At 46.2% G+C, this 15,746-nt stretch overlaps 1 protein-coding gene and 2 pseudogenes across 1 annotated transcript in view; 1 reads left to right on the forward strand and 2 right to left on the reverse strand.

The window, feature by feature from the left end:
- The first annotated feature begins 201 nt into the window (after nucleotides 1–201).
- LOC104673854 lies at nucleotides 202–633 on the forward strand (annotated as a pseudogene).
- Nucleotides 634–8,763: 8,130 nt separating this feature from the next.
- MTMR12 (myotubularin related protein 12) overlaps nucleotides 8,764–15,746 on the reverse strand; it is an 89,167-nt gene continuing 82,184 nt past the window's right edge. Inside the window, exons 14-16 of the mRNA XM_010378014.2 lie at nucleotides 14,330–14,497; nucleotides 12,832–12,993; nucleotides 8,764–9,467 (exon numbers count right to left, since the gene is read on the reverse strand). Coding sequence (XP_010376316.1) covers nucleotides 8,898–9,467; nucleotides 12,832–12,993; nucleotides 14,330–14,497 — 900 coding nt within the window. The 3' untranslated portion in view covers nucleotides 8,764–8,897. The remainder of the gene's footprint in view (nucleotides 9,468–12,831; nucleotides 12,994–14,329; nucleotides 14,498–15,746) is intronic.
- On the reverse strand, nucleotides 14,139–14,251 carry LOC115896616 (annotated as a pseudogene).

The following is a 15,746-nucleotide window of genomic DNA, read 5'->3' on the forward strand; positions in this document are numbered from 1 at the left end:
ACTTGGCCATTCGGCAATGGTGATATCCTCTGGTGTCAGTAGCTTCTGGCAGTTAGAGGCAGGCAGGGTTATAGCTCCCTGCTTCCATCACCACCACCTCCTCAGCAGTGGTGTTTCACGATGACAGTGGGTGCCTTGGACTTTCGTTAACAGCCCCAAATTTCTGCCTTTTTGCTGTAGGCCCGAGTGCTTGCTGCTTAGATGGGCAAATTCATGAAACCTGGGAAGGTGGTGCTTGTCCTGGCTGGACGCTACTCTGGACGCAAAGCCGTCACTGTGAAGAGCAATGATGATGGCACCTCAGATCGCCCCTACAGCCATGCTCTGGTGGCTGGAATTGACTGCTACCCCCACAAAGTGACAGCTGCCATGGGCAAGAAGAAGATGGCCAAGAGGTCAAAGATCAAGTCTTTTGTGAAAGTTTATAACTACAATCACCTAATGCCCACAAGGTACTCTGAGGATATCCTCTTAGACAAAACTGTTGTCAATAAGGATGTCTTCAGAGACCCTGCTCTTAAATGCAAGGCCCGACGAGAGGCCAAGGTCAAGTTTGAAGAGAGATATGAGACAGGCAAGAACAAGTGGTTCTTCCAGAAGCTGCGGTTTTTGGTGCTTTGTTTTGGTCATTAAAAATTCAAAAGAAAAAAATAGTCATATTTCCTGTTCTTAGACTTTGTGGAGGATTCCCACTCTCTGTCCTCAGGCCTCCACATAATACCTTGCATGAAAGTTTTACTCTTAAGTTAGATACAGGCTGGGCGCGGTGGTTCATACCTGTAATTCTAGCACTTTGGAAGGCTGAGGCAGGTGGATCACTTGAGCTCAGCAGTTAGAGACCAGCCTAGGCAATATGGCAAAACCCTGTCTCTACTAAAAATACAAAAATTAGCCAGGCACAGTAGCATGAACCTATAGTCCCAGCTACTAGGGAGGCTGAGGTGGGAGGATCACTTGAGCCTGGGAGGCAGAGGTTGCAGTGGGCCATGATTGCGCCACTGCACTCCAGCCTGGGTGACAGAGTAAGACCCTGTTTCAAAACAAAAACAAAAAGATGCAATGAGATAGCAGGACCAGCTAACCCTGCAGTCCATCTGGTGATGTGGAGGGTTTTTAGGCCTCATTCTCTGCTCTGGTGCATTTACACTGCTGGGCCTGATGGATTTGTATATGCTGTAGGTGTGAGAGTGATGCCTCTTTGATATTTCTAGCCAACCACATACCTCAGGTACCCACTCACTGCACCTTTGAAAGATGATTTTTAACATTCCATGTGCTGCTCAACAAACCTTCTGGGATAGATTTTGAAAACATTTGAAGTGCTTATGCAGCCACCTTTGGAACTTAGGTTCCTGTTTAGGATACTTCAAATGTTCATTGTTCCTGGGGTGGAGATTAAGTTTAAACATACACACACACACACACACACACACACACCCCTCTGTTTACATGATGTATGTAAATGACCAAACACACAATAATAGCTCCATGCACTGAATATTTACATTATAATAGACACTTATCTTTAACCCTCCAACTCCCCAGTGAAGTGGGTTCTGGGCATGGTGCCATTTTACTGAGGAGATGGAAGGATGTTATCCTACAGTTTGTAAGCTGCAAAGCAGGGGTTCAGACTCAGACAGTCTGGCTTCAGAGAGCCAGAACCGGGCACAGTGGCTCATACCTCCAAACCCACCACTCTTGGAGGACAAGGCAGGAGGATAACTCAAGCTCAGAAGTTCAAGACCGGCCTGGGCAACACAGTGAGACTCCATTTGTACAAGATGGAGGTCAAGGCTGTAGTGAGCTGTCGTCACACCAATGCACACCAGCCTCGGAAACAGAACAAGATCCTGTCTCAAAAAAACGTTTGTTTTTTTTTGGCCGGGCGTGGTGGCTCACGCCTGTAATTCCAGCACTTTGGGAGGCAGAGGCGGGCGGGTCACGAGGTAGGAACATTGAGACCATCCTGGCTAACATGGTGAAGCCCCATCTCTACTAAAAATATTTTTTAAAAAATTAGCCGGGCATGGTGGCAGGTGCGTGTAATCCCAGCTACTCTGGAGGCTGAGGCAGGATAATCGCGTGAACCCGGGAGGCGGAGCTTGCAGTAAGCCGAGATCGCACCACTGCACTCCAGCCAGGGCGACAGAGGGAGACCCTGTCCAAAAAAAAAGTTTTTAAATTAAAAAATAGAAAGACTTGGCCAGGTGCAATGGCCTATGCCTGTAATCCCAGCTCTTTGGGAGGCCAAGGCAGGTGGATCACTTGAGGTCAGAAGTTCAAGACCAGCCTGGTCAACAAGGCACATCCCCATCTCTACTAAAAATACACAACAAAACATTAGCCAGGTGTGGTGGTGTGTGCCTGTAATCCCAGCTACTCGAGAGGCTGAGGCGGGAGAATTGCTTGAACCTGGGAGGCGGAGGTTGCAGTGAGCCAAGATTGCGCCACTGTACTACAGCCTGGGCGACAGAGCGAGACTCCATCTCAAAAAAAAAAAAAAAAAAGATATACAATGCTACTATCTACCATCACTCCAGAACATTCCCTTGTGCCCCTTCCCAGTCCACCCCTGCCCCTCCCCTACCAATCTCTACTGTTTCCCCCCAACCCCACCCCACCCCCATCAGCTGGGGAGAGAGGAGAGGTCTTTTCTATCCTCTCCTGGAGGCTACTGCAGCAGCATTCCAAGCAGAGTCCTCAGGGTCAGTCCAAGGATGAAATGCCATCTGTCTGCATTCTTTTCTTTCCCAGGAATGGCATGCACTTGTGCCCCTTCGGTGCTGGGGGTGAGTAAGCACGACATTCATTGCGCCTCAGACTTCTGTGAAGACAATTTGAAAAGTCCTCCCTTCAGGATTTCATAAAAACAATCAGGTCCAGACAGCCCTTTATGAAACTGGCTAGCAAAATGAAAGTTTTTAAAAAACAAGTCCAAAAAGCTTACTGTGTGTTAACCTACAGATTATATATTGAAAAACGCTTACTGTGCATATTTTCATATGATGACACACTTCATATCCTTTAATTGCTAAGGGCAGACAGTGTAATAGGGGATTTAAAAAGAAAAGAACCTGGGTCTGAACCACAAAACAAGCTGAGATGCCTGTTTTTAAATATAAAACCACTCAAATTACTTTTCAATATATGATATTTAAAACACTGATTTTGCACTACCCACAGCTAGCCTGGCTATCAACAAACTCAAGTGTAGGCACTTGGACACGTCCCTGGTTACACTGGAACTCACGGTACAAACAGGGTCTTGCCTCTCCCACCCTCATGCTAGTACTTTTCAGGGTGTTGTGTGTGTGTGTGTGTGTGTGTAAAGTGGACCCAATAAAGCCATGCATCTCTATAGATCTTGTCTCTGCAGCAGGGCAGGGGCATCCTGCATGCTCAGCCCCAAATTGTCCTGCCCCAGGGACGCCTTTATAAATAATCTAGAGCCACAGTGGGACACAAGCCCAGCTCAGAAAACAGGCTTTTTTATTTTTTATTCTTTTATTGATTTTGAGACAGAGTCTTGCTCTGTTGCCCAGGCTGGAGTGCAGTGGTGTGATCTGGGCTCACTGCAAGCTCTGCCTCCCGAGTTCACACCATTCTCCTGCCTCAGCCTCCCAGGTAGCTGGGACAACAGGTGTCCGCCACCTCGCCTGGCTAACTTTTTGTATTTTTAGTAGAGACGGGGTTTCACTGTGTTAGCCAGGATGGTCTCGATGTCCTGACCTCGTGATCCGCCCACCTCGGCCTCCCAAAGTGCTGGATTACAGGTGTGAGCCACCGCGACTGGCCAGAAAACAGGCTTTAGACAGGACCCCCTCTGCCCCCAACTCCCTTAATGATAGGGGACATGAAGCCACAGGGGCTAATTCCCGACAGGAACCGACCCCCCACCCTGTTTCACATTGGACGGAGAATGTTCCACTCTTTACTCCCCAAGTCCCTCCATGCCCTCACCTGGACATCAAGGAACAAGTAAAATCAAGAGTGAGAGACAGTTGAGTCCACCAAAAGTACAAGAGCTAAACACATGTGGAAAATAAGACAAGAAGCTGCTAAACTCTACAGTCACAACTACTACTTGGGAATTTAATACAAGCACCAAAGAAGCAAAACATCTGAAAAGCACGTGGCATTCATGAAAGCTTATTAAATTCCAGGGATGTCTCAGAGCTAGCTTTCCGGACCTGGCCAGATAGGAAAGGGGGATGGGGACAAGCAGCAGAGTGGGAAGCCTCCTCTGTAGGTAGGAAAGGTCAAAGAAATATGAGCCTTGTTTCTCAGAACATACAAAGTGCTATGTCTCAATCTAGTTAAGCATTAAACAAAACGAATTAGAAACAAATCCTACTCTCATAAGCCATCTCACCCTGTGCTCGCTCACTTATCCTCTCTGGAAGCAAAAACAAAGCCTTTTTCTATCTTTCATGGTTTAAATGAAACCAGAGATGGTTTAAATGTACTCAGATCTCTTCCAGCAATTCTTATTCCAGAGTAACAGAATTCCAATTTTACAGACCCCCACAAAAAGCAAAGAGGTAATAATACTTCGGGATTTTTTTTTTTTTTTTTTTTTTTTTGAGACGGAGTCTCGCTCTGTGGCCCAGGCTGGAGTGCAGTGGCCGGATCTCAGCTCACTGCAAGCTCCACCTCCCGGGTTTACGCCATTCTCCTGCCTCAGCCTCCCGAGTAGCTGGGACTACAGGCGCCCGCCACCTCGCCCGGCTAGTTTTTTTGTATTTTTTAGTAGAGACGGGGTTTCACCGTGTTAGCCAGGATGGTCTTGATCTCCTGACCTCGTGATCCGCCCGTCTCGGCCTCCCAAAGTGCTGAGATTACAGGCTTGAGCCACCACGCCCGGCCATACTTTGGGATTTTTAAAAACTCTTTTCTTTTAATCACCCTGTCCCCACCCTATTTTTTCTTCAGCATTGTATCATCACCCAGGATTTTTTTTTTTTTTTTTCCCCCAGACAGAGCCCTTCTCTGTTGCCCAGGCTGGAGTACAAGGGCATGATCTTGGCTCACTGCAACCTCCGCCTCTCAGGTTCAAGTGATTCTCCTGCCTCATCCTCCTGAGTAGTTGGGATCATAGGCATGCGCCACCACACCCAGCTAATTTTATTTTTTTAGTAGAGACAGGGTTTCACCATGTTGGCCAGGCTGGTCTTGAACTCCTGACACTTCAGGTGATCTGCTCGCCTTGGCCTCCCAAAGTGCTGGGATTACAGGCGTGAGCCACCGTGCCTGGCTGTATGTTTTATTTTTACTTTAGATTCAGAGGGTACATGTGCAGATTTATTACATGGGTATATTGTGTGATGCTGAAGTTTGGGCTTCAATTGAACCCATCATTCAAATGGTGAACACAGTACCCAATAGGTAGTTTTTCAACCCTTCCCCGACTCCATCCCCATTTTGAGTCCCGTGTCTGTTCTTCTCATTTTTATGTCCAAAATCCAATGTTTAGTTCCCACTTAGAACATTCAGTATTTGGTTTTCTGTTTCTGCATGAATTCACTTAGGATAATGGACTCCAGCTGCATCCATGTTGCTGCAAAGGACATGATTCCATTCTTTTTTATGGCTGTATAGTATCCCATGGTGTATATGTACCACATTTTCCTGATCCAATTCATCGCTGATGGGCACCTGGGTTGATTCCATGTCTTTGCTATTGTGAATAGTGCTGTGATATACATGTAACTGCAAATTACCTGAGATTTTAAATATTTGTTTGGCTATTGGTTCCCACCACCAAAACGCCCTGTGCCCCACAAGAACACAAACTCCACTCTTCACTGCTGTCACTACTGGCCCTGCCAAATACCCAGTACACGCTCAATATTTCCTGAAAGAATGAAAGGGATTACTCCATGTGTTATACCAACCACACCAAGTACAGCATTGCTTGTAAATTGTGCTTTAATTTCTGCAATCAGATACGACGCAGTGAGATACAAGTATAAACTTTCATTGTGCATCCAGAAAATACAAAGCACATGGATACAGGTTTAGCTCAGCAGCTTATTCCCTTATAAAGAAAAAAGTTTTGAATTTAATTAAAGTTAGTTTATCTTCAGTGTAAAAACCTGGAGGTATAAACAAACTCAAGATATTATATACAGTAAATTATTTTACATTTCCAAACTTGCACAGTACAGCATTTTAAACAAAGTAAATGGTCTCATTTCAGCTTTCACTGTTAAGCATAATCCACGTCCCAATCTCGGATAAAAATTTCACAATATATAAACCCACTGAGAATTCTGTACACAAATACAAGTTATAGAAATCTGATTTCAAATATAAATACAAAAATTGTCATGACCTGACACGTTACAACAGCTTATTTTTCTATTGTAATTTTTAAAAAATCATAGAAAAATATTTCAATGCACATTCAACTGCTATGACAAAGGCCATGACCTTGTGCCTTTAAACCATACTTCGTAGAGTGTAAAGCATCGCACCGGGCATTTTTGGAATGAAAATTACGAAGCCTGAAGAGGCTACTGTATAAATATTCATGTTATAATGTGGTAACAAAAATAGCTCCATAGCATATTTGGGAGGCAATGGGGCAGAGAAGGAAGTGGAGGTTAGTGCTAATTTAAGAAGGCCTATAGAATGTATGTGAAGGTAGCTAAGGAACTAGTTAGTGTATTTTAAAATCCCTATTGCAAGCCTAACACTGACCTCACTAGTAACTCTTAAGGCAATCAAGACGGAACATGTGTTTGGCCCCCAGATGCACGAATCCTCCCATTCCCTCAACCTTTGCTCATCTTAACAGGCCAACCTGGCTCCTGCACTAATACGGAGTGGGGAGAACAGCAAAACAAGTCACTGTATGCACAAAAGACAATTCAGTGCAAACCTAGAAACTCCTCCTAGTCAACAGCTCCCAATTTTCTTTGTTTGGGACGAGGTCTTGCTCCATCACCCAGGCTGGAGTGCAGTGGCATGATCTTAGCTCTGCCTCCCCGACTCACGGGATCCTCCCACCTGAGCCTCTCAAGTAGCTGGGACCACAGGCATGCGCCACCACACCCGGCTACTTTTTGTATTTTTAGTAGAGATGGGGTTTTGCCATGTTGCCCAGGCTGGTCTCGAACACCTGGGCTCAAGCAATTTGCCCGCCTCAACCTCCCAAAGTGCTAGGATTACAGGCATGAGCCACCACGCCTGGCCTCAAATTTTCTTATTGCCCTTGAGCAACTGAAAGCTTTTCTGGACGGGCGCGGTGGCACACGCCTGTAATCCCAACACTTTGGGAAGCTGAGGCGGACGGATCACGAGGTCAGGAGATTGAGACCATCCTGGCTAACACAGTGAAACCCCATCTCTACTAAAAATACAGAAAATTAGCTGGGCGTGGTGGCGGGCGCCTGTAGTCCCCGCTACTCAGGAGGCTGAGGCAGGAGAATGGCGTGAACCTGGGAGGCGGAGCTTGCAGTGAACCGAGATCACGCCACTGCACTCCAGCCTGGGCGACAGAGCGAGACTCCGTCTCAAAAAAAAAAAAAAAAAAAAAAAAAAGACAGTTTTTCTAAACATGTAACATTCAAATTGGGATCCACACCGAAAAGCAAATATATGTAAAAAGGCAAACATTCAATTTAAAACATTCTAATGAGTTTTGGTTTTTTCCTCTTTTATGGGATTTGACAGGGTTCCACTGAGAACAAAAAAATCAACAAAACAAAACAAAACAAAAAACACTGCTCCTTACATACAAAGTACACTTTCCTGCATTAAAAAGAAAAAAAAAATGTGTGTGTGTATATATATATATATATAATTTAGACAGCAGATCCAAGAAGGTGACCAGGCATAGTCAAGTTTCTTCTATGGCTTTTAAAATCACTGAGGTATCATATGATAATCATCACTTCTGATACTTATGTTTAAACTGCTTTCCTATGAAAGCCACATTCAAAAGTGACCCAATCCCATCAGTCCATAAAGGTGAAAGAATGTGAGGAACTCGGCTCAGGGGTTGCGGCAGAAAACCACAATCACAAGTGCTCCAAAGCCTCAGCAGGCAAGTAGAAAAAGGCGAAGCGATTTGTTCCAAACAACGAGAGGCTCTTCAGAGGAATGGAAGCTCCTCAGGAAGGATGTCAGGCAAAGAAACAGATCCCCAACAGCATAACCAAGAGGTTTGGCAATGAGACACTGGGACTATGCGCACCAAGGCAGGGAGTGCAGAGGGACAGCGGCGAGTGGTGTGGAGCAGGCAGAAGAAGACCTGGGGCTGGCAGCACAGAAAAGAGGGTGGTGGCTGACTAGCCCCCACCCACAGGCAAAGCATCAGGATGGACGACACCAGTGGAACTTCCCAGATGTTTTACAGGCAAGGGGGCATAGAAAGAAAAACTGTGATGGTTTACGTAAATGCCACACATCTTAATACCTCTATCTGAATCTTCAACTTGCCATACAAATATGTAAAGCTGAACTTGCTTCTATAATTGAGATGGGTTACACAGAAACTTACTATTTCCAATGACTGGATAAATTATCTTGGCACAAAGAGGGTCTGAAGAAAGTATCAAGTCCAAGAATATCTTACTGAAGCCCTTTCTGGTAGTAAACTGGCCATTGCTGGCTCTGTATAATACTTAGGCATCAGAAAACGGCCACAACCCTATTACTGGTCAAGTAATAATTCCTTCCAATTAATAATACTACAGATGCAGTTTCAATTGCATAGTCTTTTAGAACCATGAAACAATAATGAGAGCCACCTCTTTTCCCGAAGGCCCAGCTTTACTCCAACGGAGTGCCGGGCTAAGGACCCGGCCAGCATTAGCTATAGCGTGACACGAATCCGGGGATCAGCTGTCCCAATCTCCCACATTCCTCTTTCACACTCAACAAACAGGTCACACGTCCCCTAGGTCCACAAACTCATCTTCTCGTTTGGCCAAATCGTCTTCATCTCCCAAAGCTTTCCAGCCACTGGTGGGTAAGACCGGCTTAGAGGAATGTCGCTGGAGCAAAGCAAAAGGAAACAAAGAGGACAGGCGGGCAGAGTTCCTCAGCAGGCAGGGGGCCTCAGCCTGGGGGGCCTGCTGGCTGTGGTGTCTCTCGTCGATCTTCTCTTGTAAACTCTGGACTTCCTCCATCATTTCCAAGAGTTTGCTCATAGTGGCCACTCGGCCACCACCTAGGATTTGGGCTTCTGGAATCCAGCGCAGGTAGCGCTGGGCCCAGACTTTGATTTCGGGCCCCTCAATATGCGGTAACAACAAACCATGGTAGTCAGTGGGCTTGCTATGCCAGCTGTCATAGAACTCTCGAAAGTTGTCTTGGAGTTCATCAGAAGAATTAATAAGTTTGCTAATTCTCTTGCCCAGAAGATTTTTAATCAAATGATCTGTTTCTTCCCTGAAAAATCCTCTTTTGGGAGATGACTTAGATTGCGTAAGTGGCAAAGAAAGTTGTCGTTGATGCTTTGAGAGGAAACACAAATAAAAATCACTGGTTAACATCACAGGCACAGTTAACAGATGTTACCATAAAAAACAGAGCGTAACCCTGCTTTAACAAGTTCCAAGAGACATCAGCGTTGCCATGTGTATGCATACTCATTAACACATGGTGACATCCAGAGGTGGAGTGTTCCTGTGTATTCTCATGGTGCACACTGTACCAGAAACCAATGGGAAAGCAGATGCATGTGGCAGCTATGCAGAAAGGCATGCTGGGACAGAGAAAGGAGCTTTCGGTGCCCTCCTCCTCTGTCACAGGAGCTCCACAGGACACAAAGTACTTCTGAAAAAGCTGTTGAACTGGAGATAGTTTAATGATTGAGAGGAACTTGTGGCTCAGGCCTATTTGTGTTCCAAAGGGAAAAAGATGTTTCCTCTTTGAGAACTTTAAGGCTGTTAACCACTACAATCTTCTCAACAACTGCAAGCAGGCACTGCTGACTACCAGAAGATGGTATCGCACGGGTGAAATAGCAGCTTATCAGACATCCAGTGGGAGTTTAAGTCTAAGTCATAAAGATTCTTTTAGATAAAGAAAACAGGCAGGTGAGAGCAAAGAAATTTGATGAGCCAGCTAAGTTGACCAGATTTGTCTGGCAACCTGCAAGAAGTAGAAAATGTGAGAACATTTTCACATTTTCCTATTTCCCCCCTTGGTAATTATCTCTGTGGCCAGAGCAGAGTATTATATTTGGGGGTGCACTGTGAAAGGGTTGTGGGGCTGGGCGCAGTAGCTCATGCCTGTAATCCTAGCACTTTGGGAGACTGAGGCAGGTAGATCACCTGAGGCCAGGAGTTCAAGACCAACCTGTCCAAAATGGCAAAACCCCATCTCCACTAAAAATACAAGAAAATTAGCAGGGTGTGGTGGTGGGCACCTGAAGCTGAGGGAGAACTGCTTGAATCCAGGAGGCAGAGGCTGCAGTGAGCCGAGATCATGCCATTGCACTCTAGCCTGGGCAATGAGTGAAACTCTGACTCAAAAAAAAAAAAAAAAAAGAAAGAAAGGGTTATGAAAGATGGATGTGGTCAGAAGGTCATGAGGGTTCCCCAGTGCCCAAAGGAGAAGTAAAAAAATGTGGGGAGAAGCTGTTTGTCCAGCTCTTTTGCTCCTATTCATCTGAAGAAGAGATAACAACTTAACTTTCAGGCTTGCTCTAACTCTAACATATTTCCATCAGTGTTTCTTCCTTGTAAAAAAATATTCTTTATTGTAAAGAAAATTTCCTTATTATGAAATATGGAATAAAAATAAAAATATTAAAAAGAAAGCAAAACCTTCCACAAGACCACAACTCGGAGGTGACCAGGATTTGACTTTCCATCCAGGCTCAGGAGAGATGAAGGCCAGGATTCAGTGGCCTCTCTTTTCTCCATTGTGAAGATGTGCCAGGCAGGGCAGGGACTACACTGAACCATCACCCAGTGCTTCCTGCCTGCTTGGTTCTGTGCTCAGTACTCACATTCACTGAGCACCTCATTCTCCAAGTCACCATTATTGCCCCATTTTACAAGCGAGGAAACTAAGGCACAGGGGTAAGCAATCTGCCGAAGGCACTGCTGCTCAGTTCAAATAGTCTGGCTCCAGAGCCTGGGCTCTCTACTGAGCTCTCCTTGGTTATGGAAGCCCCCTTCTATCTCCTAAGCGAAAGGAGCACTCAAGACCAGCTGACATGCCAGCAGCTCCGCAGGCCAAAGCCTGGCCTGGGCTTGCGGCTGACACCAGGGCTGCACACTGAAATGGGTCCCTCCCCGTGTGGCATTCGCATGGCAGCACCACATGCTGCTCAGCCCCTGCTTCCTCGGAGTCTCTGCAGAACTTCCCCCAGGCCACCAGGCTGCTTAACACGTCGCCCCACCTGATATCTGGTCTTCTTACCCAAAGGCTTCAAGGCTTCTTTTCGTCCCCGTCCCAACTGTGATTTAGCTATTTCAACCTGAAATTCTCCACCCCTTCAGCTCAGTCCTTTCCCACCTGCCAACTCCTGGAGCTTAGGCTGTCTGTCTCTATCTCCCAAGGAAAAGAGATGATTAGAAAAGCTGGGTCTGAGGAGAGACATGAAATCCATTATTGGAAGGGAGAGCCTTAGGTTCTCCCCTGAAAAACAAGGGGTTGTCCTTGCTGTCTCTGAGTTCCCCTGCCACTCTGGCACAAGGCAGTTTCTGTGGTGTCAATCCGGCTCGCATGAGAACGTGCATGCAGCCACCAGGGGGCACAACACACTGAAGAAAAACTGATTTCTGGACAAGCTGTTCTGGGGCTCAGGGCAATTCTGGTCAAACTAGCAGGAGACGCTCAGTCAGAAAGGGGAAGCTCCACCCTGGGCCTCCGGCCCCTAAAAGGGCAGAGTGGCCGTTCAGAGTCGTTCAGCAGCCAACATCGTCTCTGCTGGCCGTGGCTCACCCAGGTCCCCAGTCCTCTTTAGAATGGAACCAACTCTGACACCAGAAAGGGCCAGGCTTTCTGAAGCCCCTCCAGATCAGGTAGGATAAGGATGGCATGGAGAAGGCAGTGACATGCGTCGACTTGGACTTACCATCACTGCTCTCTCTTTTGTGGACTCTGTGAGGGAGAAATTCTGGGTCTGAAGACAGAGCTAGGGAATGTCAGTTAAATAATTCATCAGTTAGGCAACTTTGGGATTATCAACTAAAATGAGTTTCTGACATTTGTGGTTCATAGCATAGGTCAGCAAACTGGCCACCCCTCAGGCCAAATCTGGACTGGTGCCTGTTCTCGTAAACACTGGAACACAGCTATGCCTACTTGTTCGCCTACTAAGGCTCCTTTTTTTTTTTTTTTTAAGTAAAGGCATAAAGAATGGCTACTCCATGGGCAGAGCAGCCTAAGGCTTCTTTTGTACTACAACAGTAGAGGGGTACTTGTGATAGAGACTTCGCAGCCCTTGACAGAAAGAGTTGTGCAACCCGTGGTTTACAGGCACAGCTCATTAAGAAAAGTCTACTATTTATTATAATAAATGAACCGGTACTGGCCAAGTAAAACCCACACATTCAGTGTTCCTTTTACTCTACTAACACACACACAGAGGCAGGACAAGAGGCACAATTCCATGGAGTATGACCAGGGCAGCAGCATCCACTGTGACATTTGACAAATGGCCCTGTTGCACCAGGGCAAAGGTGATTTGCTGAAAGCAAAGGATTCTAATGGTCCTTGACAACTTGACCATCACAAGTTTCGACTCTGCAGACTGCTTCGAGGGGTAGAACATGCTGGCAGACAGAATCTGTAAGTACCTTTTATCATGACATGCATGGGGTCTGGGCAGCTGAACGGGGTTTAGACATGTGCACATCTTACTTTGAAGCGCATTCCTTTCCGTTGGCCTTTGTCCAGTTTTGGCTTTTCCACATAAAGAGGGTTTTTGAGCAACGTCTGGGCTTTGGGTTCAAACTGCACCGACCAATCCCACACGGTGAGCAGATTCAAAGGCTTGCTTTGTGTATCCTGGCCTTCTCTACCCTGCCAAAACAAGCACAGGTCACGCTGTCTTCCAGGGAGGGCTGAGGAAGGCAAACACATACTTCTGGACACAGGCACCAGGAAGTGTGCTCCTGCCCTGCCCTGAGAATGAATAATCGTGGGCACTTCATTTTTAAAGGCTGAGGCTACCTGTGGTTATTCGCTACAAGCTTTTGTTGGGGGAGGAGTGCAAGAACAAGGACACTTCCTTTTCAGCAGTCTACACATCAGCCGCTGTGCTGGGTGCTTCCACAGCCTCGTGAGGTAACTGGTGCTTTTCCAGTTTTACATTTGAGGAAACCAAGGCTCAGAAAACTGCACTGCCCAAGGTCATGAAGCTGGTGAGTCACAAGGCTGGGCTCTGAAAGCAGGGCTGTTGCTCCTACTTCACCGGGGGATTTGGTCATCTTCCCAGCTCAAGGAAACCCTGTACCCCTCAGGAGGCCGCTCAGAAGCACCGAGATTATCTAATTGGGGGCACAGCCCAGGAGGGGCCAAAAGGGTTAAGATGGAAGGAAAAGCCTAGCTTCCCTGCTCTGCTGGTCCCCATTCTCTTTACAGAGGAATTCCAGGCATCAGGCAAACGGATGACAGGACATCTGGTCTGATTGTCTTTAAAACAGACAGCTTTGAATTTTGCTTAATTCCCCAGCTTCAACACTTGCTTCCAACTGCAATATTTACCACGTGACCACAGGTGAGTTACTTATCCTTTTTTTGCCTCAGCTTCCTCCAGGATAGTAAAAATGCATACGCCATAGGGTGCTGTAAGGATTAATACCTAAGAAACTCTTACAACAATGCTTGGTATATAGTGTTCCATACCTTTTTTTTTTTTTTTTTTTTTTTTTTTTGAGACAGAGTCTTGCTCTGCCGCCCAGGCTGGAGTGCAGTGGCCAGATCTCAGCTCACTGCAAGCTCCGCCTCCCGGGTTCACGCCAATTCTCCTGCCTCCGCCTCCCGAGTAGCGGGGACTATAGGCACTTGCCACCTTGCCCGGCTAGTTTATTTTTTTAGTAGAGACGGGGTTTCACCGTGTTAGCCAGGAAGGTCTCGATCTCGTGACCTCATGATCCGCCCGTCTCGGTCTCCCAAAGTGCTGGGATTACAGGCTTGAGTCACCGCACCCGGCCCAATATCTTTTTTAAAATACGAAATGTCTCATGAGTTTGCATGTCATCCTCTCGCAGGGGCCATGCTAATCTTCTCTGTATCATTCCAACTTTCTTTAGTGTATGTGCTGTCAAGTGAAGACCACTTTTAGCATCAGTATTACTGCATCCTACTTGTGAGAGGAAGCCTCTTTAATACACAGGTTCCTAAGAGGGACTCTTACCATGTTAGTATCTTTTTGATGAGGTGAATTGAAGAAGAAGGTGCTAAAAATAGGTATGTACAGGCTGTCTGACAAAACAGTCAGGTAAGTCTCTGTGAATTCAAATGCCGGGGGATGCTGGTGCACCAGCTGCCAGACACAATCTAGGAAAAGCAGGAACACAGGAACCTGCATGAAAACAAGATACGTTACTTGGTGGGCAGAGCCCAGTGCAAGCCATCCTGAGTTCAGGGGACAGCACCTCAACAGCTGTGAAATAAGCACTTCTGGGGACTTCATTCTCTGGGAAACACAGAATACTCCATTCCATCCCAAGTGAGAAATATGCTCAACTGAAATCACATGCTTGCGATTTATGTACCTGTGTCAAAGACATTTCAAAGATGAAATGTGTAAAAACCTCATTATGGATCAGTGTTACAGATGAGCATCTGCAATGGATTCTGATAATAGAAAACACTAACTTAGAACCTCAATTAGGCAAAATGTTATCTCCTCCAAAAAAATTCCATTCTTCCACTAGTAATACTATATTACCAAAAAATGTACTTAATTATGAGTGCTACTTTGAATTTTGTCCAATACAAAGTTAGGGGGGTGGGAGGGAACTTTCATTCCCCACCTGCCCACACACTGACAGGGTTTGATTCTGAAGACCAACTGTAAGGAGAAGCCTCCTGCCCACCCCACAGTGAGGGCCTGGAAGACAACGGGGATGGGAGACAAGGGAGAAGCAGTGAAAGTGAGTTTCAAAATGTTTTCAAAATGTATCTTTACAAATCCACAAGTATCATTTATTAGCTCCCAGAGGCGAGCCCTTGATGAGCAGGGAGAGTAGTTTCTAGTATGCTTTATCATTTAGAGAGCGCTTATCCTCCCTGATTCCCCAGTGATCCTGCCAGGGGGCTAAGACAAGCTATATTACAGTTTCTCCCTTACAGAGGAGAAAACGGAAGATTGGAGATGCCCGGAGGCCGGCCCCCAGGGTCTCACACAGGGCTCATGAGAGAGAGAGATGCGTGGCAATGCAGCTCTTAAAGCGCAGTGCCGCCTCAATCTTATCACAAATTTGACCACCCAATTTTCCTTCAAAATTTCAATATGTCCACATTGAGATGCTAAGAAACATTTGTACAGCAACTTTATTTCACACCTCATTTTATGCATAATATCATTAAATAGAGTGGAAAATATTTGAACTGCACAGTATAGGCAGGGCAATAGGCTCAGAAAATATGGGTGACCTCTCCAAGGGCTGGGTGAACAGCAGATCAGGTCTCTTCTTAGACTCTTTCCCCATTAGACATGGTGTCTGCCAGTCCCCCCTTTTCTCAAGATATACAAAAACATATGGCTAGGTGCTGTGGCTCATGCTTGTATTTCCAGCACTTTGGGAGGCTGAGGCAGATGGATTGCC

Source organism: Rhinopithecus roxellana, chromosome 3, assembly GCF_007565055.1.
Source record: "Rhinopithecus roxellana isolate Shanxi Qingling chromosome 3, ASM756505v1, whole genome shotgun sequence".
NCBI lineage: Eukaryota > Metazoa > Chordata > Mammalia > Primates > Cercopithecidae > Rhinopithecus > Rhinopithecus roxellana.